This window comes from Pristiophorus japonicus, chromosome 19 (genome assembly GCF_044704955.1).
Source record: "Pristiophorus japonicus isolate sPriJap1 chromosome 19, sPriJap1.hap1, whole genome shotgun sequence".
Taxonomy (NCBI): Eukaryota; Metazoa; Chordata; class Chondrichthyes; family Pristiophoridae; genus Pristiophorus; species Pristiophorus japonicus.
Window position 1 is genome coordinate 471,290 of NC_091995.1, and position 22,875 is coordinate 494,164.

Below are 22,875 nucleotides of genomic sequence, written 5' to 3' on the forward strand. Positions count from 1 at the left end.
GTAAAAGGGGGTCAATAAAACTGAGAAACTTAAAGAAATTAAACTTTCGAAAGTAAGTTTGAATCCAATGAAAGTTTGGTTGCTGGGGGCGATGGTGTCCCCATGTCCCAGGTGTGTTCATCACCTGTGCTGCTCCAAGGCCCCACCCTCCTGTTGCCTGGAAACCAGTTCTGGCCCCACCCATCCCTGACATCACTATGGGGCGGGGCTTTCCCTTTGAGTGACAACAGGTGTTCCTCCTCCTCCCCCCTCTCCTTGGAGGCGGCTGGCCGAGCGAAACCCTTTTCCGGAGTTTCACCTTCAAATTGTAGAATTTGGTCATTGAGAAGGAATAAACCGGGCCGGGGGAGGGTATAAATGTACATTAATGATTTAGATGAAGGAATTGAGTGTAATATCTCCAAGTTTGCAGATGACACTAAGCTGGGTGGCGGTGTGAGCTGTGAGGAGGACGCTAAGAGGCTGCAGGGTGACCTGGACAGGTTAGGTGAGTGGGCAAATACATGGCAGATGCAGTATAATGTGGATAAATGTGAGGTTATCCACTTTGGGGGCAAAAACAGGAAGGCTGATTATTATCTGAATGGCGGCAGATTAGGAAAAGGGGAGGTGCAACGAGACCTGGGTGTCATGGTACATCAGTCATTGAAAGTGGGCATGCAGGTACAGCAGGTGGTGAAGAAGGCAAATGGCATGTTGGCCTTCCTAGCGAGGGGATTTGAGTATAGGAGCAGGGAGGTCTTACTGCAGTTGTACAGGGCCTTAGTGAGGCCTCACCTGGAATATTGTGTTCAATTTTTTTTGGTCTCCTAATCTGAGGAAGGATGTTCTTGCTATTGAGGGAGTGCAGCGAAGGTTCACCAGACTGATTCCCGGATGGCTGGACTGACATATGAGGAGAGACTGGATCGACTGGGCCTTTATACATTGGGAGTTTAGAAGGATGAGAGGGGATCTCATAGAAACATATAAAATTCTGACGGGACGGGACAGGTTAGATGCAGGAAGAATGTTCCCGATGTTGGGGAAGTCCAGAACCAGGCGTCACAGTCTAAGGATAAGGGGGAAGCCATTTAGGACTGAGATGAGAAACTTCTTCACCCAGAGAATTGTGAACCTGTGGAATTCCCTGCCGCAGAAAGTTGTTGAGGCCAATTCATTGGATATATTTAAGAGGGAGTTAGATGTGACCCTTACGGCTAAAGGGATCAAGGGGTATGGAGAGAAAGCAGGAAAGGGGTACTGAGGTGAATGATCAGCCATGATCATATTGAATGGTGGTGCAGGCTCGAAGGGCCGAATGGCCGACTCCTGCACCTATTTTCTATGTTTTGTGAAAGTTGCAACTCCGGGGAAAGCCTTCGGTCGGCCACCTCCCCCTCCCCCCGCCGCTTGCCTTCAGGGCGATGTGCGCATGCGGCGTCTTTGAAAAATCGGGCGCGAAGGGCAGTGGCAACGGTCGGCGGCGACCGTTGGAGGCCACGTGATGTGATGGGCGCGCGCATGCTCGACGTCCGGCCGACCGCCTGCGCGCATGCTCGACGTCCGGCCGACCGCCTGCGCGCTTGCTCGACGTCCGGCCGACCGCCTGCGCGCATGCTCAAAGCTGCCCTCCGAGCGCCGGGCACGGCCGCGTGTGCGCATGCTCGCTGAGCGCGGATGGCGGCCGGCGAGCAAGGGGAGAGCGGCCGGGGCCGGGGCCGGGGCCCGCCGCTGGGGCCCGAGGACGCGCGGCTGTACGGCGACTACGTGCGGCTCGGCAAGGAGCAGGCGGCGGCCGGCGAGCTGCGGCGGGCGGCCGAGCTGCTGAGGCGGGCGTGGGCGCTGCGGCCGAGCGACAAGCTGAGGCGGCGGCTGGAGCGGCTGCGGGCGGCGGAGGCCGAGCGGGAGGCCGAGGAGGAGCAGGCCCAGGAGGAGGATGAGTTTGTGGCGCTGCCCGGCTGCGGCCTGCGGCTGTACGCCGGCCTGTACCGCCGCCTGTACCCGCACCAGCGGGCCGGCGTGGCCTTCCTGCACCGCCTGCACACGGCGGGCCGCGCCGGCGGCATCCTGGCCGACGACATGGGGCTCGGCAAAACCGTGCAGCTCATCGCCTTCGTGTGCGGCATGGTGGACGCCGGCCTGCTCCGCCACTGCCTGCTGCTGCTGCCCGGCACCTTGCTCAGCACCTGGCGGGCAGAGTTCCAGCGCTGGGCGCCCGGCCTCCGCCTCAAAGGTCAGCGCTAACCGGGGGGAGTAATGTGGGGCGGGACGTTAAACCCGGCGCTAACACCGCCCCCTCACCTCCCTCCGCCTCAACGGTCAGGCGCTAACCGGGGGGGGGGGGGGGCAATGTGGGGCGTTAAACCCGGCGTTAACACCGCCCCCTCACCTCCCTCCGCCTCAACGGTCAGGCGCTAACCGGGGGGCAATGTGGGGCGTTAAACCCGGCGCTAACACCGCCCCCTCACCTCCCTCCGCTTCAACGGTCAGGCGCTAACCGGGGGGGCAATGTGGGGCGGGGCGTTAAACCCGGCGTTAACACCGCCCCCTCACCTCCCTCCGCCTCAACGGTCAGGCGCTAACCGGGGGGGGGCAATGTGGGGCGTTAAACCCGACGCTAACCGGGAGGCAATGTGGGGCGGGGGAGGGGCGCTAACCAGAGGGCAATGTGGGGTGGGGCGTTAAACCCGGCGCTAACACCGCCCCCTCACCTCCCTCCGCCTCAACGGTCAGGCGCTAACCGGGGGGGGGCAATGTGGGGCGTTAAACCCGACGCTAACCGGGAGGCAATGTGGGGCGGGGGAGGGGCGCTAACCAGAGGGCAATGTGGGGTGGGGCGTTAAACCCGGCGCTAACACCACCCCCTCACCTCCCTCCGCCTCAACGGTCAGGCGCTAACCGGGGGGGGGGGGGCAATGTGGGGCGTTAAACTCGACGCTAACCGGGAGGCAATGTGGGGCGGGGGAGGGGCGCTAACCAGAGGGCAATGTGGGGTGGGGCGTTAAACCCGGCGCTAACACCGCCCCCTCACCTCCCTCCGCCTCAACAGTCAGGCGCTAACCGGGGGGCAATGTGGGGCGGGGCGTTAAACCCGGCGCTAACACCGCCCCCTCACCTCCCTCAATCTCCATAAGAACATTCGGCCCCTCGAGCCTGCTCCGCCATTTAATACGATCATGGCTGATCTGATCATGGACTCAGCTCCACTTCCCTGCCCACTCCCTTACTCCCTTATCGGTTAAGAAACTGTCTATCTCCGCCTTAAATTTATTCAATGTCCCAGCTTCCACAGCTCTCTGAGGCAGCGAATTCCACAGATTTACAACCCTCTGAGAGAAGAAATTCCTCCTCATCTCAGTTTTAAATGGGCGGCCCCTTATTCTAAGACCATGCCCCCTAGTTCTAGTCTCCCCCATCAGTGGGAACATCCTCTCTGCATCCACCTTGTCAAGCCCCCTCATAATCTTACACGTTTCGATAAGATCGCCTCTCATTCTTCTGAATTCCAATGAGTAGAGGCCCAATCTCCTCAACCTTTCCTCATAAGTCAACCCCCTCATCTCCAGAATCAACCGAGTGAACCTTCTCTGAACTGCCTCCAAAGCAAGTATATCCTTTTGTAAATATGGAAACCAAAACTGCATGCAGTACTCCAGGTGTGGCCTCACCAATACCCTGTATAACTGTAGCAAGACTTCCCTGCTTTTATACTCCATCCCCTTTGCAATAAAGGCCAAGATTCCATTGGCCTTCCTGATCACTTGCTGTACCTGCATACTATCCTTTTGTGTTTCATGCACAAGTACCCCCAGGTCCCGCTGTACTGCAGCACTTTGTAATCTTTCTCCATTTAAATAATAACTTGCTCTTTGAATTTTTTCTGCCAAACTGCATGACCTCACACTTCCCAACATTATACTCCATCCTCCCTCAATCTCCCTCCACCTGCTGGGCGCCTGGGCTGTGCCTCGAAGGTCAGGCGCTAAAGGAGGATAAGGTGGGGCAGGAAAGGGGTCCCTAAACCTGGCACTAGCAGCACCCCCTCACCTTCACTTTCATCCCTCCCTCGATCTCCCTGCGCCCTCAATCCTCTTTCCTCCCCCTCAATCTTGCCTCACCGCTTTTTTCCACCTCTAACATCTCCCGTCTCCGCCCCCTGCCTCAGCTCATCCACTGCTGAAACCCTCATCCATGCCTTTATTACCTCCAGACTTGTCTATTCCAACACACTCCTGGCCGGCTTCCCACATTCTACCCGACGTAAGCCAGAGGTGATCCAAAACTCAGCTGCCCCCGTGGCCTAACTCGCACCGAGTCCCACTCACCCATCACCCCCTGTGCTCACTGCCCTGTGTCCTAACTCGCACCCAGTCCCACTCACCCATCACCCCCTGTGCTCACTGCCCCGTGTCCTAACTCACACCGAGTCCCACTCACCCATCACCCCCTGTGCTCACTGCCCCGTGTCCTAACTCACACCCAGTCCCACTCACCCATCACCCCCTGTGCTCACTGACCCCGTGTCCTAACTCACACCCAGTCCCACTCACCCATCACCCCCTGTGCTCACTGACCCCGTGTCCTAACTCACACCCAGTCCCACTCACCCATCACCCCCTGTGCTCACTGCCACCGTGTCCTAACTCACACCCAGTCCCACTCACCCATCACCCCCTGTGCTCACTGACCCGTGTCCTAACTCGCACCCAGTCCCGCTCACCCATCACCCCCTGTGCTCACTGCCCCGTGTCCTAACTCACACCCAGTCCCACTCACCCATCACCCCCTGTGCTCACTGACCCCGTGTCCTAACTCACACCCAGTCCCACTCACCCATCACCCCCTGTGCTCACTGCCCCGTGTCCTAACTCACACCCAGTCCTGCTCACCCATCACCCCCTGTGCTCACTGCCCCGTGTCCTAACTCACACCCAGTCCCACTCACCCATCACCCCCTGTGCTCACTGACCCGTGTCCTAACTCACACCCAGTCCCACTCACCCATCACCCCCTGTGCTCACTGCCCCGTGTCCTAACTCACACCCAGTCCCGCTCACCCATCACCCCCTGTGCTCACTGCCCCGTGTCCTAACTCACACCCAGTCCCACTCACCCATCACCCCCTGTGTCCCGTGTCCTAACTCACACCCAGTCCCACTCACCCATCACCCCCTGTGCTCACTGCCCCGTGTCCTAACTCACACCCAGTCCCGCTCACCCATCACCCCCTGTGCTCACTGACCCCGTGTCCTAACTCACACCCAGTCCCACTCACCCATCACCCCCTGTGCTCACTGCCCCGTGTCCTAACTCACACCCAGTCCCGCTCACCCATCACCCCCTGTGCTCGCCGACCTACATTGGGTCCCAGTTAATCAATACCTCAATTTCAAAATTCTCATCCTTGTTTACAAATCCCTCCATGGCCCATGTTCCCTCCCTATCTCTCTAACCTCCTCCAGCCCCAACACCCCTCCCTACCTCGGCGGCCACCCCTCCCCAGAGTCTCCCCCCCCCCCCTGAGCTGCAGCTGACACTGTGTATTAATGTCCCACTGTCTCGTGTCCCCCCTGCTCTCTCTCTCCAGAGTTCCACGGCTCGAAGCGGGAGCGGACGCAGAACCTGGAGCGGGTGCAGCGGCGGGAGGGGGTGGTGCTGACCACGTACCCCATGGTGCTCCACAACTGGCAGCAGCTGTCCTGCCTGGACGGCCGGCCGTTCACCTGGGACTACCTGGTGCTGGACGAGGCCCACAAGATCAAGAGCACGTCGGCCAAGACCACGCGGTGCGCCGCGGCCATCCCGGCCCACAACCGCGTCCTGCTGACCGGCACGCCCGTCCAGAACAACCTGCAGGAGATGTGGGCCCTCTTCGACTTCGCCTGCCAGGGCTCGCTGCTGGGCAGCGCCAAGACCTTCAAGAGCGAGTACGAGAACCCCATCACCCGGGCCCGGGAGCGGGACGCTACACCCGGCGAGAAGGCCCTGGGCCTGCGCATCGCCGAGAACCTGATGCAGATCATCCAGCCCTACTTCCTGCGGCGGACCAAGGAGGACGTGCGGGGGGGCGACGCCCCCGGGGAGTCCCCCTCGGCCCGCATGCCCAGCCTGACCCGCAAGAACGATCTGATCGTCTGGGTCCACCTCAGCCCGGTCCAGGAGGAGATCTACCAGCGCTTCGTGTCGTCCGACCAGATCCAGGAGCTGCTGCAGACCCAGCGCTCGCCCCTGGTGCAGCTCAACAACCTGAAGAAGCTGTGCGACCACCCCCGCCTGCTGCCCCGACGCATCTGGGAGGAGCTGGGCCTGGGCGGCGGAGGGACGGGGGGGGAGGAGGAGGGGGGCGAGCAGGCCGGCGACATCGGCCGAGTGCCCGACGCCGAGCTGATCCGGGAGTCGGGCAAGCTGGACTTTGTGCTGGGGCTGCTGGAGCAGCTGAGGGCGGAGGGCAACCGCACGCTGGTCTTCTCCCAGTCGCGCAAGATGCTGGACATCCTCCAGCGCATCCTGACCAACCGGGGCTTTCAGGTGGCCCGCCTGGACGGTACCACTGCCCTCGCCGACCGCCAGCGGAAGATCAACTGCTTCCAGCAGCAAGGGGGCGGCTTCTGCGTCTTCCTGCTCACCACCCAGGTGGGCGGGGTGGGCCTCACCCTGACCGCCGCCAATCGCGTGGTGGTCTTCGACCCCAGCTGGAACCCGGCCACCGACGCCCAGGCCGTGGACCGTGCCTACAGGATCGGGCAGACCGACAACGTGGTCATCTACAGGCTGGTCACCTGCGGCAGTGTGGAGGAGAAGATCTACAGGCGGCAGATCTTCAAAGGTAACTCTTCCGACCGGGACTGGACAGGTTAGATGCAGGAAGAATGTTCCCAATGTTGGGGAAGTCCAGAACCAGGGGTCACAGTCTAAGGATAAGGGGTAAGCCATTTAGGGCCAAGATGAGGAGAAACTTCTTCACTCAGAGAATTGTGAACCTGTGGAATTCTCTACCACAGAAAGTTGTTGAGGCCAGTTCGATGGATATATTCAAGAGGGAGTTAGATGTGGTCCTTACGGCTAAAGGGAACAAGGGGTATGGAAAGAAAGCAGGAAAGGGGTACTGAGGGAATGATCAGCCATGATCATATTGAATGGTGGTGCAGGCTCGAAGGGCCGAATGACCTACTCCTGCACTTATTTTCTGTATTTCTATGTTTTCCTGTTTTTTTTTTAAACAATCATTCCTTCATTATTCTTTCTATCGAGAGAGGAAATTACAAAGTGCTGCAGTACAGCGGGACCTGGGGGTACTTGTGCATGAAACACAAAAGGTTAGTGTGCAGGTACAGCAAGTGATCAGGAAGGCCAATGGTATCTTGGCCTTTATTGCAAAGGGGATGGAGTATAAAAGCAGGGAAGTCTTGCTACAGTTATACAGAGTATTGGTGAGGCCACACCTGGAGTACTGCGTGCAGTTTTGGTTTCCATATTTACGAAAGGATATACTTGCTTTGGAGGCAGTTCAGAGAAGGTTCACTCGGTTGATTCCGGAGATGAGGGGGTTGACTTATGAGGAAAGGTTGGGCCTCTACTCATTGGAATTTAGAAGAATGAGAGGGGATATTGAAACATAAGATACTGAGGGGGCTTGACGGGTAGATGCAGAGAGGATGTTTCCCCTCGTGGGGGAATCTAGAACTAGGGGGCATAGATTCCGAGTAAGGGGTCGCCCATTTAAAACTGAGATGAGGAGGAATTTCTTCTCTGAGGGTCATGAATCTGGAATTCTCCCAGAGACTGGGTCTTTGAATATATTTAAGGTGGAGATAGACAGATTTTTGAATGATAAGGGAGTCGAGGGTTATGGGGAGTGGGCAGGGAAGTGGAGCTGAGTCCATGATCAGATCAGCAATGATTGTATTAAATGGCGGAGCAGGCTCGAGGGGCCGTATGGCCGACTCCTACTATTTCTTTTGTTCATGGGATGTAGGCGTCACTGGCAAGGCCAACATTTATTGTCCAAAACTCGTTGTCCTCTTGAGAAGGTGGTGGTGAGCTGCCTTCTTGAACCGCTGCAGTCCGTGTGGTGAAGGTGCTCCCACAGTGCTGTTAGGGAGGGAGTTCCAGGATTGTGACCCAGCGACGATGAAGGAACGGCCGATATATTTCCAAGTCAGGATGGTGTGTGTGACTTGCCGTTCTTTGTTTAGCGGTAAACTCCCTGCAGGTCTCAGGATAAGGGGTCAGCCATTTAGGACTGAGATGAGGAGAAACTTCTTCACTCAGAGGGTGGTGAATCTCTGGAATTCTCTGCCCCAGAGGGCTGTGGAGGCTCAGTCGTTGAGTATATTCAAGGCTCAGATCGATAGATTTTTGGGCACTAAGAGAATATGGGGATTGGCAGTAAAATAAGAAACATAACCAGAATTAGGAGCAGGAGCAGGCCATTCGGCCCCTCGAGCCTGCTCCACCATTCAGTGAGATCATGGCTGATCTTCGACCTCAACTCCACTTTCCTGCACTGTCCCCATATCCCTTGAATTCCTTAATATCCAAAAATCTTCGTCTTGAATATACTCAGTGACTGAGCCTCCACAGCCCTCTGGGGCAGAGAATTCCAAAGATTCACCAGCCTCTGAGTGAAGAAATTCCTCCTCACCTCAGTCCTAAATGTCCGACCCCTTATCCTGAGACTGTGATCCCTTATTCCAGACTCCCCAGCCCGGGGGAAACATCCTCCCTGCATCTACCCCGTCAAGTCCTATAAGAATTTTGTATGTTTCAATGTGATCTCCTCTCTTTCTTAAACGCCAGAGAATATCGGCCTAGCCTACTCAATCTCTCCTCCATAGGACAATTTCCCCATCCCAGGAATCAGTCTGGTGAACCTTCGTTGCAGTAACTGTACACATACTCCAGAGGTGCGGGGTCTCAAACCTGAAAACGACCTGTTTATTCCTACTCTGGTTTCTGTCCGTTTACTAATCCTCAATCCATGCGAGTATATTACCCCCAATTCCATTTTGTTCAATAACCTCTTGTGTGGCTCCTTATCGAATGCCTTCTGAAAATCCAAATACACCACATCCACTGGTTACCCCTTTATCTATTCTGCTCGTTATAAGCTCAAAAACCTCTAACAGATTTGTCAAACATGATTTCTCTTTCATAAATCCGTGTTTACTCTGCCCAATCTTATTATTTTCTAAGTGTCCTGTTACCAGGTCCTTGATACATTTGAGCTTTTTCCCGATTATCAGACTAACTGGTTTTTAATTCCCCCTTTTCTCTCTCCCTCCTTTCTTAAATAGCGGGGTTACTTTAGCTACCTTCCAATCCACGGGAACCGTTCTAGAATCTGGAATTTTGAAAGATGACAACCACTGCATCCACTATCTCTGTAGGCCATTGGGTCCAGGGGATTTATCAGCTTTCAGTCTCATTAATTTCATCGTATTTTTTTTTAACTAATACTCATTTTCGCTGAACCCTTGGTCCCTTGCAGTCAGAATCAGGTGAATTTATAATGGGGAACAAAGAAATGGCAGACCAGTTGAACAAATACGGTCTTCACTAAGGAAGACACAAATAGCCTTCCGGACATACTAGGGGACCGAGGGTCTAGCGAGAAGGAGGAACTGAAGGAAATCCTTATTAGTCAGGAAATTGTGTTAGGGAAATTGATGTGATTGAAGGCCGATAAATCCCCAGGGCCTGATAGTCTGCATCCCAGAGTACTTAAGGAAGTGGCCCTAGAAATAGTGGATGCATTGGTGGTCATTTTCCAACATTCTATAGATTCTGGATCAGTTCCTCTGGTCTGGAGGGTAGCTAATGTAACACCACTTTTTAAAAAAGGAGGGAGAGAGAAAACAGTGAATTATAGACTGACATCAGTAGTGGGGAAAATGTTGGCATCAATTATTAAAGATGAAATAACAGCGCATTTGGAAAGCAGCGACGGGATCGGTCCATGTATGGATTTATGAAAGGGAAATCATGCTTGACAAATCTTCTGGAATTTTTTGAGGATGTAACTAGTAGATTGGACAAGGGAGAACCAGTGGATGTGGTGTATTTGGACTTTCAAAAGGCTTTTGACAAGGCCCCACACAAGAGATTGGTGTGCAAAATCAAAGCACATGGTATTGGGGGTAGTGTATTGACGTGGATAGAGAACTGGTTGGCAGACAGGAAGCAGAGAGTTGGGATAAATGGGCCCTTTTCAGAATGGCAGGCAGTGACTAGTGGGGTGCTGCAGGGCTCAGTGCTGGGACCCCAGCTATTTACAATATACATTAATGAGTTGGATGAAGGAATTGAATGTAATATCTCCAAGTTTGCAGATGACACTAATCTGGGTGGCGGTGTGAGCTGTGAGGAGGATGCTAAGAGGCTGCAGGATGACTTGGACAGGTTCGGTGAGTGGGCAAATACATGGCAGATGCAGTATAATGTGGATAAATGTGAGCTTATCCACTTTGGTGGCAAAAACAGGAAGGCAGAATATTATCTGAATGGTGACAGATTAGGAAAAGGGGAGACCTGGGTACATCAGATATTGAAGGTTGGCATGCAGGTACAGCAGGCGGTGAAGAAGGCAAATGGTATGTTGGCCTTCATAGCGAGAGGATTTGAGTATAGGAGCAGGGAGGTCTTACTGCAGTTGTACAGGGCCTTGGTGAGGCCTCACCTGGAATATTGTGCTCCGTTTTGGTCTTCTAATCTGAGGAAGGACATTCTTGCTATTGAGGGAGTGCAGCGAAGGTTCACCAGACTGATTCCTGGGATGGCAGGACTGACATATGAAGAAAGACTGGATCGACTGGGCTTATACTCACTGGAGTTTAGAAGGATGAGAGAGGATCTCATTGAAACATATAAAATTCTGACGGGACAGGACAGGTTAGATGCAGGAAGAATGTTCCCGATGTTGGGGAAGTCCAGAACCAGGGGACACAGTCTAAGGATAAGGGGTAGGCCATTTAGGATCGAAATGAGGAGAAACTTCTTCACTCAGAGAGTGGTGAACCTGTGGAATTCTCTACCTCAGAAAGTTGTTGAGGCCAGTTCGTTAGATATATTCAAAAGAAAGTTAGATGTGGCCCTTACGGCTAAAGGGATCAAGGGGTATGGAGAGAAAGCAGGAAAGGGGTACTGAGGGAATGCTCAGCCATGATCTGATTGAATGGCGGTGCAGGCTCGCAGGGCCGAATGGCCTACTCCTGCACCTATTTTCTATGTTACCCGCAAAAGCTATGTGAATGATGTAATCGCGCTCGCTCGCTCTCTCTCTCTGGCAGATTCGCTGATCCGCCAGTCCGTTGGGGAGAAGAAGAATCCTTTTCGTTACTTCAGCAGCCAGGAGTTGCGGGAGCTGTTCATCCTGGAGGACCCGCGGACCTCCAGCACCCAGCTCCAGCTGCAGTCCATGCACGCCAGCCAGCGGAAGACTGACAGCGCGCTGGACCAGCACATCGCCTTCCTGCACACCCTGCCCATGTTCGGGGTGACTGACCACGACCTCATCTACTCCCAGGACGTGCCCCCCGATGAGGAGAACGCCGTCAGCGACCCCCAGGCCTGCCAGTACATCCGCCAGCGGGTGCAAAAAGCCCAGGAGCTGGTGGCCGCCGAGTCCCAACTGCAACAGCAGCTGGTCCAGAACCTCCAGACCGACACTGAACCAGCCTGGCTCAAACCCAGGGAGCCTGCGACAATCCCAGGTACAGTCCGTCTGTTGTATTCTGTTTCCCCCTTCCCCCCCACCAACCCCCATGGGTCTTGAGAAGTAGCGGCAGGGATAGTGGATGCACTGGTTGTAATTTACCAAAATTCCCTGGATTCTGGGGCAGTCCCAGCGGATTGGAAAACCGCAAATGTAACACCCCTATTTTTTTTTTTAAAAAAGGAGGCAGACAAAAAGCAGGAAACTATCGACCAGTTAGCCTAACATCTGTGGTTGGGAAAATGTTGCAGTCCATTATTAAAGAAGCAGTAGCAGGACATTTGGAAAAGCAAAATTCGATCAGGCAGAGTCAGCATGGATTTATGAAGGGAAGTCATGTTTGACAAATTTGCTGGAATTCTTTGAGGATGTAATGAACAGGGTGGATAAAGGGGAACCAGTGGATGTGGTGTATTTGGACTTCCAGAAGATATTCGACAAGGTGCCATATAAAAGGTTACTGCACAAGATTAAAGTTCACGGTGTTGGGGGTAATATATTAACATGGATAGAGGATTGGCTAACTAACAGAAAACAGAGAGTCGGGATAAATGGTTAATTCTCTGGTTGGCAATCAGTAACTAGTGGGGTGCCGCAGGGATCAGTGCTGGGACCCCAACTATTTACAATCTATATTAACGACTTGGAAGAAGGGACTGAGTGTAACGTAGCCAAGTTTGCTGACGAGACAAAGATGGGAGGAAAAGCAATGTGTGAGGTGGACACAAATAATCTGCAAAAGGACATAGACAGGCGAAGTGTGTGGGCAAAAATTTGGCAGATGGAGTATAATGTGGGAAAGTGAGAGGTCATGCACTTTGGCAGAAAAAAAATCAAAGAGCAAGTTATTATTTAAGTGGAGAAGATTGCAAAGTGCCGCAGTACAGCGGGACCTGGGGGTCATCATTGGCAGTCCCTCGGAATCGAGGAAAACTTGCTTCCACTCAAAATGAGTCCTCAGGTGACTGAACAGTCCAATACGAGAACCACAGTCCCTGTCACAGGTGGGACAGACAGTGGTTGAGGGAAGGGGAGGGTGGGACTGGTTTGCCGCACGCTCCTTCCGCTGCCTGTGCTTGCTTTCTGCATGCTCTCGGCGACGAGACTCGAGGTGCTCAGCGCCCTCCCGGATGCACTTCCTCCACTTAGTGCGGTCTTTGGCCAGGGACTCCCAGGTGTCAGTGGGGATGTTGCACTTTATCAGGGAGGCTTTGAGGGTGTCCTTGTAACGTTTGCTCTGCCCACCTTTTGGCTCGTTTGCCATGAAGGAGTTCCAAGCACTGACCACACTCGATCAGCTCCGCTGGGCAGGCCACGTTGTTCACATGTCAGACACGAGACTCCCAAAGCAAACGCTCTACTCGGAACTCCTTCGCGGCAAGCCAGCCTTTGGGTGCAGCTGGAAGTTGATTGGCCATCCCGAGTTTCCTCACCAAGGTGGCCATACCTCTGTCTTGCTCGAGGGCTACTAAATGTCACACCGAGGCCCAGGTAAGGAAAGGGCATCGGTGAACCAGTTGGGTTTTAGCGACAATCCCACAGTTTCAGAGCAAGAGGATAACTTGAGAAAGCATGGGGCCTATTAGAGACCACAAAGGAAATCTCTGTGGAGGCAGAAGACATGGGTAGGATTCTCAATGAATACTTTGCATCTGTTTTCACGAGAGAGGGGCGATGCAGACTTTGCAATGAGGGGGGAGGAGCGTGAAATATTAGACAAGATAAACATAGTGAGAGAGGAAGTATTAAGGGGCATAGCAGCTTTGAAAGTGGATAAATCCCCAGCCCCGGATGAAATGAATCTCAGGCTGTTAAGCGAAGCAAAAGAGGAAATAGCAGAGGCTCTGACCATCATTTTCCAATCCTCTTTGGCTACAGGTGTGGTGCCACAGGACTGGAAGATGGCTAATGTGGTACCTTTGTTTAAAAAAATAAGAAAGGGATAGACCGAGTAATTACAGGCCAGTCAGCCTTACCTCAGTGGTGGGAAAGTTATTGGAAAAAATCCTGAGGGACAGGATAAATCTTCATTTAGAAAGACACGGATTAATCAAGGACAGTCAGCATGAATTTGTTAAGGGAAGGTCGTGCCTGACTAACTTGACTGAATTTTTCGAGGAGGTAACAAGGAGAATCGATGAGGGCAGTGTGTTTGATGTAGTGTATATGGATTTTAGCAAATGGCAGATTGGTCACAAAGGTAAAAGCCCATGGGATCCAGGGCAAAGTGGCAAGTTGTAACTAGCAGAGTGGACAAGGGAGAACCAGTGGATGTGGTATATTTGGACTTTCATAGGCTTTTGACTAGGTCCCACACAAGGGATTAGTGTGCAAAATCAAAGCGGGGGTTATTGGGGGTAATGTACTGACGTGGATAGAGAACTGGTTGGCAGACAGGAAGCAGAGAGTCGGGATAAACGGGTCCTTTTCAGAATGGCAGGCAGTGACTAGTGGAGTGCCACAGGGCTCAGTGCTGGGACCCCAGCTCTTTACAATATATATTAATGATTTGGACAAAGGAATTGAGTGTAATATCTCCAAGTTTGCAGATGACACTAAACTGGGTGGCGGTGTGAGCTATGAGGAGGACGCTAAGAGGCTGCAGGGTGACTTGGATAGGTTAACTGAGTGGGCAAATGCATGCAGATGCAGTATAATGTGGATAAATGTGAGGTTATCCATTTTGGGGGCAAAAACACGAAGGCAGAATATTATCTGAATGGCAGATTAGGAAAAGGGGGGAGGTGCAACGAGACCTGGGTGTCATGGTTCATCAGTCATTGAAAGTTGGCATGCAGGTACAGCAGGTGGTGAAGAAGGCAAATGTTATGTTGGCCTTCATAGCTAGGGGATTTGAGTATAGGAGCAGGGAGGTCTTAACTGCAGTTGTACAGGGCCTTGGTGAGGCCTCACCTGGAATATTGTGCTCAGTTTTGGTCTCCTAATCTGAGGAAGGACGTTCTTGCTATTGAGGGATTGCAGCGAAGGTTCACCAGACTGATTCCAGGAATGGCTGGGCTGTCATATGAGGAGAGACTGGATCGACTGGGCCTTTATTCACTGGAGTTTAGAAGGATGAGAGGGGATCTCATAGAAACGTATAAGATTCTGACAGGACTGGACAGGTTAGATGCAGGAAGAATGTTCCCGATGTTGGGGAAGTCCAGCATCAGGGGACATAGTCTTAAGATAAGGGGTAGGCCATTTAGGACTGAGATGAGGAGAAACTTCTTCACTGAGTTGTTAACCTGTGGAATTCCCTGCCGCAGAGAGTTGTTGAGGCCAGTTCGTTAGATATATTCAAGAGGGAGTTAGATGTGGCCCTTACGGCTAAAGGGATCAAGGGGTATGGAGAGAAAGCAGGAAAGGGGTACTGAGGGAGTGATCAGCCATGATCTTATTGAATGGCGGTGCAGGTTCGAAGGGCCGAATGGCCTACTCCTGCACCTATTTTCTATGTTGGATCCAAAATTGGCTCAGGCAGGAAGCAAAGGGTAATGGTCGATGGGTGTTTTTGTGACTGGAAAGATGTTTCCAGTGGGCTTCCGCAGGGCTCAGTACTGGGTCCCTTGCTTTTTGTGGTATATCAATGACTTGGACTTGAATGTTGGGGGTATGATTAAGAATAATATATATAAGAACATAAGAATTAGGAACAAGAGTAGGCCATCTAGCCCCTCGAGCCTGCTCCGCCATTCAACAAGATCATGGCTGATCTGGCCGTGGACTCAGCTCCACTTACCCGCCCGCTCCCCGTAACCCTTAATTCCCTTATTGGTTAAAAATCTATCTATCTGTGACTTGAATACATTCAATGAGCTAGCCTCAACTGCTTCCTTGGGCAGAGAATTCCACAGATTCACAACCCTCTGGGAGAAGAAATTCCTTCTCAACTCGGTTTTAAATTGGCTCCCCCGTATTTTGAGGCTGTGCCCCCTAGTTCTAGTCTCCCCGACCAGTGGAAACAACCTTTCTGCCTCTATCTTGTCTATCCCTTTCATTATTTTAAATGTTTCTATAAGATCACCCCTCATCCTTCTGAACTCCAATGAGTAAAGACCCAGTCTACTCAATCTATCATCATAAGGTAAACCCCTCATCTCCGGAATCAGCCTCGTGAATCGTCTCTGTACCCCCTCCAAAGCTAGTATATCCTTCCTTAAGTAAGGTGACCAAAACTGCACGCAGTACTCCAGGTGCGGCCTCACCAAGAAGTTTGCAGCTGACACTAAAATAGGCCGTGTGGTTGATAATGAAGAAGAAAGCTGCGGACTGCAGGAAGATATCGATGAACTGGTCAGGGGGTACAACAGTGTGAAGTGATAGATTTTGGTATAAACTAAAAGGGGTGCATGTGCAGAAATCGTTGGAGGTGGCGGGGTGGGTTGAGAAAGTACTTAAAAAAGCTTACGGGATCGTGGGCTTCATAAGTAGAGGTACAAAAGCAAGGTCTCTGAGGGTTGTAAATCTGGAATTCGCTGCCTCAGGGAGCTGTGGAAGCTGGGATATTGAATAAATTTAAGATGGAGATAGACAGTTTCTTAACCGATAAGGGAATAGGGGGGCGGGCAGGGAATGGAGCTGAGTCTATGATCAGATCTTATCTTATCTGAGGAGGTTCACTCGGTTGATTCCGGAGATGAGGGGGTTGACTTATGAGGAAAGGTTGAGGAGGTTGGGCCTCTACTCATTGGAATTCAGAAGAATGAGAGGTGATCTTATCGAAACGTATCAGATTATGAGGGGGCTTGACAAGGTGGATGCAGAGAGGATGTTTCCACTGATGGGGGAGACTAGAACTAGGGGACATAATCTTAGAATAAGGGGCCGCCCATTTAAAACTGAGATGAGGAGGAATTTCTTCTGAGGGTTGTAAATCTGTGAAATTCACTGAGAGCTGTGGAAGCTGGGACATTGAATAAATTTAAGATGGAGATCGACATATGTTTAAATGACAAGGGAGTGAAGGGTTATGGGGAGCGGGCGGGGAAGTGGAGCTGAGTCCATGATCAGATCAGCCATGATCGTATTAAATGGCGGAGCAGGCTCGAGGGGCCGTATGGCCGACTCCTGCTTCTATTTCTTATGTTCTGTAACAGCAAGGACGTTAGGTTGGAGCTTTATAAAACACTGGTTCGGCCTCAACTGGAGTATTGTGTCCAATTCTGGGCACGGCACTTTACGAAGGATGTGATGGCCTTAGAGAGGGCGCAGGAAAGATTTACACTGTGTGGATAGACTGGAGAAGCTGGGCTTGTTCTTCTTGGAGCAGAGAAGGTTGAAAGAACATTTGATAAAGGCGTTCAGAATCATGAGGGGTCTGGACAAAGTAGGTTGGCTAAGTGTAGCCATCTGATCAGAACTGGAGGCCATTCAGCCCCTCGAGCCTGTTCCGCCATACAATGAGATCATGGCTGATCTGTATCCCAACACTTATCCATACCTCCCGCCTTGTATCCATAACCCTCAATACCCTTGGCTACCAAAATCCATCCATCTTCGACTTAACAAATTCATTGACCGAGCATCTACTGCTTTGTGTGGAAGAGAGTTCCACATTTCTACTACCCGTCATTATTAAGTTGTGTGTGATGTTCCTGCTGGGTCAAGCCTGTATACCGTGGCTTGTGTTTGTGGTTGGTTGTCAGGACGACCCACCAGTTGAAGGCTGTGCGATGTCCGTAGCTCGGTGGGTAGCATTCGCACCTCTGAGACACAAGGTTGTGGATTCGAGTCCCACTCCAGGGACTTGGGCACAAAAATCTAGGCTGACACTGCAGTGCAGTGCTGAGGGAGCGCCGCACTGTCGGAGGAGCAATACTGAAGGGGGGCAGTGCTGAGGGAGCGCGGCAGTGCTGAGGGAGCGCCGCACTGTCGGAGGGGCAGTACTGAAGGGGGGCAGTGCTGAGGGAGCGCCGCACTGTCGGAGGGGCAGTGCTGAGGGAGCGCCGCACTGTCGGAGGGGCAGTGCTGAGGGAGCGCCGCACTGTCGGAGGGGCAGTACTGAGGGAGTGCCGCACTGTCGGAGGGGCAGTACTGAGGGACTGTCGCATTGTCGGAGGGTCAGTACTGAGGGACTGTCGCACTGTCGGAGGGGCAGTACTGAGGGAGCGCCGCACTGTCGGAGGGGCAGTACTGAGGGAGCGCCGCACTGTCGGAGGGTCAGTACTGAGGGAGCGCCGCACTGTCGGAGGGGCAGTACTAAGGGAGCGCCGCACTGTCGGAGGGGCAGTACTGAGGGAGCGCCGCACTGTCGGAGGGGCAGTACTGAGGGAGCGCCGCACTGTCGGAGGGGCAGTACTGAGGGTGTGCCGCACTGTCGGAGGGGCAGTACTGAGGGAGTGCCGCACTGTCGGTGGGACAGTACTGAGGGAGTGCCGCACTGTCGGAGGGGCAGTGCTGAGGGAGTGCCGCACTGTCGGAGGGGCAGTACTGAGGGAGTGCCGCACTGTCGGTGGGACAGTACTGAGGGAGTGCCGCACTGTCGGAGGGGCAGTACTGAGGGATTGCCGCACTGTCGGAGGGGCAGTGCTGAGGGAGTGCCGCACTGTCGGAGGGGCAGTACTGAGGGTGTGCCGCACTGTCGGAGGGGCAGTACTGAGGGAGTGCCGCACTGTCGGTGGGACAGTACTGAGGGAGTGCCGCACTGTCGGAGGGGCAGTGCTGAGGGAGTGCCGCACTGTCGGAGGGGCAGTGCTGAGGGAGTGCCGCACTGTCGGAGGGGCAGTACTGAGGGTGTGCCGCACTGTCGGAGGGGCAGTACTGAGGGAGTGCCGCACTGTCGGAGGGTCAGTACTGAGGGTGTGCCGCACTGTCGGAGGGACAGTACTGAGGGAGTGCCGCACTGTCGGAGGGGCAGTACTGAGGGAGTGCCGTACTGTCAGAGGGGCAGTACTGAGGGAGCGCCGCACTGTCGGAGGGGCAGTACTGAGGGAGTGTCGCACTGTCGGAGGGGCAGTACTGAGGGAGCGCCGCACTGTCGGAGGGGCAGTACTGAGGGAGTGCCGCACTGTCGGAGGGGCAGTACTGAGGGAGTGCCGCACTGTCGGAGGGGCAGTACTGAGGGACTGTCGCATTGTCGGAGGGTCAGTACTGAGGGACTGTCGCACTGTCGGAGGGGCAGTACTGAGGGAGCGCCGCACTGTCGGAGGGGCAGTACTGAGGGAGCGCCGCACTGTCGGAGGGTCAGTACTGAGGGAGCGCCGCACTGTCGGAGGGGCAGTACTAAGGGAGTGCCGCACTGTCGGAGGGGCAGTACTGAGGGAGCGCCGCACTGTCGGAGGGGCAGTACTGAGGGAGCGCCGCACTGTCGGAGGGGCAGTACTGAGGGTGTGCCGCACTGTCGGAGGGGCAGTACTGAGGGAGTGCCGCACTGTCGGTGGGACAGTACTGAGGGAGTGCCGCACTGTCGGAGGGGCAGTGCTGAGGGAGTGCCGCACTGTCGGAGGGGCAGTACTGAGGGTGTGCCGCACTGTCGGAGGGGCAGTACTGAGGGAGTGCCGCACTGTCGGTGGGACAGTACTGAGGGAGTGCCGCACTGTCGGAGGGGCAGTGCTGAGGGAGTGCCGCACTGTCGGAGGGGCAGTACTGAGGGTGTGCCGCACTGTCGGAGGGGCAGTACTGAGGGAGTGCCGCACTGTCGGAGGGTCAGTACTGAGGGTGTGCCGCACTGTCGGAGGGACAGTACTGAGGGAGTGCCGCACTGTCGGAGGGGCAGTACTGAGGGAGTGCCGTACTGTCAGAGGGGCAGTACTGAGGGAGCGCCGCACTGTCGGAGGGGCAGTACTGAGGGAGTGTCGCACTGTCGGAGGGGCAGTACTGAGGGAGTGTCGCACTGTCGGAGGGGCAGTACTGAGGGAGTGCCGCACTGTCAGAGGGGTGGCACTGAGGAGGGAGCGTCGTGAGCAGTCAGCTTAAAATGTTTCTGTTTTTAATTCCACCCCTCTTGGGGTTTTTTTTGTCTTTACAGGCCGAGGAGAGAGGCCCAAAAGAGTGCTGGCTTATCCCAGCCCCGCCCTGCCGACAGTGTTAAACGTCAGAGCCGAAACCCCCTCTCCGGTTACCGTGGACCTGACCCGGCCATTCAATGGCGAGGGCTCGGACGAGGTGTTTGACCTGAGCTGCAAATTAGCTGAGCTGCCGCTCGAGGAGGGGCAGGAGGAGGAGGAGGGGCAGGAGGAGGAGGAGGAGGGGCAGGAGGACGAGGACGAGGAGGTGGAAGTGGACGACAGGCAGGAGAACAACGTGGTGTTGCTGGACAGTTTCGAGTCGCTCGGCCCCACCAGCGCTCCCGGGGGAGTGGCTGACCCTGATGACTCCCTCTCCCCAATCCCCGGACCCCTTCCCCGCGGCGGATCACGGCGGCTCTGCTCCGAGGGCCGGGCCGACCAGTCTGATGCCGAGGCGCTTGCCTCAGAGTTCGACTCTCCCGCCTCCAAGCCCCTGTTCCAGTCGGATTTCAACCTGGTGCTGGAGGAGACGGAGGAGGAGGAGGAGGAGGAGGACGAGGAGGAACCGGTGTCCGAGGTGCTCTCGGCCGATGGCTTGGGTGACGACTCCCGGCCGGGAGATGTTCAGCCGTCCCCCTCGGTGGGCGAGGGTGAAGAATCCCCCTACATCCGGCAGCCTCGCAAGAAATGCAGGCGCCAAGTGAGCGGGAGCGAGGAGGAGGAGGACATGGAGGAGGAACTCGAGTCCCGGAGCTCCCCCGGCCTGTCCACGCGAAGTCCGCAGCCGCAGGCCTTCCGGGTGACCGCTGCCTCTACCCCCAAAGGGCTCGGCTCGCCCCTCCTCCCCGGCCTGCTGAATGTCAGCAGCAGGCGCTCGGTGGCGTCCAGGACGTCCTTGATCGCCGCAGTCATCGACGAGGTGGAGGAGCTGGACGAGGAGGCGGCCGGCAGCGCCCCGGACAACGACAGCGACGGCGGCAGCGACGACGGAGTCTTCTACATCAGTAGTCAGAGCGACGGAGAGGCCAGCGTCGGCGGCCAGGAAAGCCGATCGGAGCAAGAGCCCCAGGCCGGGGGGTCGTCGCTGGAGGACTCCGCTGTCAGCGAGGGCGAGCGTTCGGGCACCTTCGACCCCGAGCTGGGCTCCGACGAGCAGCTGGAGAGTTTCACCAGGGCCGAGGAGCCTCCTCCTCCCACCCTGCTGGATACCAGGGCCGCAGGCGACAGGGCGACACCACCGGAGCCTCGTCCCCCCGCCCTGCTGGATACCGGGGCCGCAGGCGACAGGGTGACACCACCGGAGCCTGCCCCCGACGACTACCAGGCCCTGGTGCAGTGCGGCAGGGAGCAGGCAGAGCGAGGGGAGTGGAAGGCGGCCCTGAACTGCCTGCTCAGAGCTCTGGACCTGCAGAGCGGGGACCCTGAGGTGCAGCTGATGACCATCAAGCTGTATCGGCGCCTGGACTGTAGCTGAGGGGTCGAGTGCATGCTCCCCCGGACGTCCCCTCTCTGTCCCAGCAGGAGCACTCGCTTCACTCCCCTCCCATTGCCGAGCACGTCGCGAGGGACCAGACACTAAGCAGACCATCTGTTTTCCTGCGTGTGTGTGTGTGGAGAGCTGTGATACTGCTCTGCGGACTGTGGATACATAGCCCGACGGCTTATTGAGGCTTCCAGACCATTAACCGAGACCTGAAGGCTCCACAACAGCAGGAGCTGTTCACATTCGAAAGCTCAATGTAAAGTCCCCTGTTTAAAGCAAAATCTTTATCTCTTGCTGACTGCCTTGTATATATTTGTGTCTTCCCCCTCGACTTTACTCCCAGTCTCGCCCCGCCCTCTCTATTCCCAGTTCTCTCTCTCTTCCCCCCCCCCACCCACCTTTAGTGGGTGATTGGGTCGTGCTCTGGCCTCGTGCTGTCGAATATGAATACGGTGCCGCGATCGTTTTGTGTGTGTTGATTTTTTTTTACAATGAATAAAATAAATGTTCACTTGACCTGTCTGTGTTGATTCAGGAGAATGGGCATGGATTTGTCAATGAGAAGTCGCACCCCATCGATCGTCATACTGGGGGCAAGAAGCCCCTCCCAGCCTAGGTCGTCGCCCCCGGATCGAGAGAAGGTACGAAGGCCAGTGACCAGCTTCCCTGTGGTAGGCAGGTTGTCTCCTCTCAGTACAGGAAGGGAGGGTTAACCCAGACTGGCTATCATTGACCGGGGTCAGCCAGCCCTTGTCTGGGTTTTGGTTACAGTCGCTACTAAACGCTGGTGTTTCACTCCGGAGACAGAGGGGGGGGGGGGGGGGGGGGCCTGGACTTTGTTTCGCTGCTTGACTTGATCTGCTCCAGAATCATTCGTGCAACAAAATAACGGGAGCCCTATTGGGACTGAGCCGTGCCGATGTGGGGGTGACACATCCGGGGGGGGGGGGGGGGGGGGAGAAAGAGAGAGAGAGAGAGTGCGCCCGGGGAGCAGGGCGCGATCTTCTGTGAGGGTGACTCTCCGCAGGGGAAGTGGTTTCCCCAACCTATCCCTCACCCCCAAAAGACCTGGAATAAAGGGCCCCATCTCGCGCCTCAGTACAGTAATCATCGAGATCCATTTATTCAGGACGGCAGAATATGCTACATTCAAATACTAAATAGTTGGTTGACCCAACGCAAATTACAATAATGTACAAGAATCGTTTCGGCGGCTTAAAAGTCATTTTGCCGATTTGGGAAGTGAGCGGGAGCAGGTTGCACTGTTACTGCATGGGCTGGGTGGGAAGGGCTGTACCCCTCCAATGTCCATTCTGTTGATCCACACTTCCCTCTTCAGCCATCTCACCCCTCCGGGAGTGAGAGTAACCGATTGCTTCATGGTGTCTGGCATCGAGGGAGGGAGAGGGCAGCTGTGGAGTCTTGTGGAGAAAGTACCTCGGGAGTTGAACCCATCGCGATCACCCATTCGCCTGTGGGGGCAAGACTGTCCTCTCTCAATTATCCCCGCTGTACACGCCCCGTTTATCTCAACGTGCAGATCCCCCTTTAAACTTGGGATCGGTATTCCTGGTGGAAAAGCTGGAGGGGCCTGTGCAGGACAATGCCGATTACTGTGCGCACCCACGGCCTGGGGAGAGAGAGAGAACATTGGTGGTTGAGAACTCACTTTAGGAGTGGAAGCAAGTCTTCCTCGATTTCGAGGGGCTGCCTGGGATGGTCAGGGTTCGGTGGCTGGGGAAATGAGT

General features: G+C 54.8%; 1 protein-coding gene across 1 annotated transcript; it reads left to right on the forward strand.

The window, feature by feature from the left end:
• Positions 1 to 1,664: 1,664 nt before the first annotated feature.
• Positions 1,665 to 21,643, forward strand: ercc6l (excision repair cross-complementation group 6-like). Its single transcript, XM_070861105.1, has 4 exons — positions 1,665 to 2,215; positions 5,570 to 6,808; positions 11,271 to 11,693; positions 19,665 to 21,643. The coding sequence occupies exons 1-4, from the start codon at positions 2,062 to 2,064 to the stop codon at positions 21,116 to 21,118; spliced, it is 3,270 nt and encodes a 1,089-aa protein (XP_070717206.1). The 5' UTR covers positions 1,665 to 2,061; the 3' UTR covers positions 21,119 to 21,643.
• The last annotated feature ends 1,232 nt before the right edge of the window (positions 21,644 to 22,875 follow it).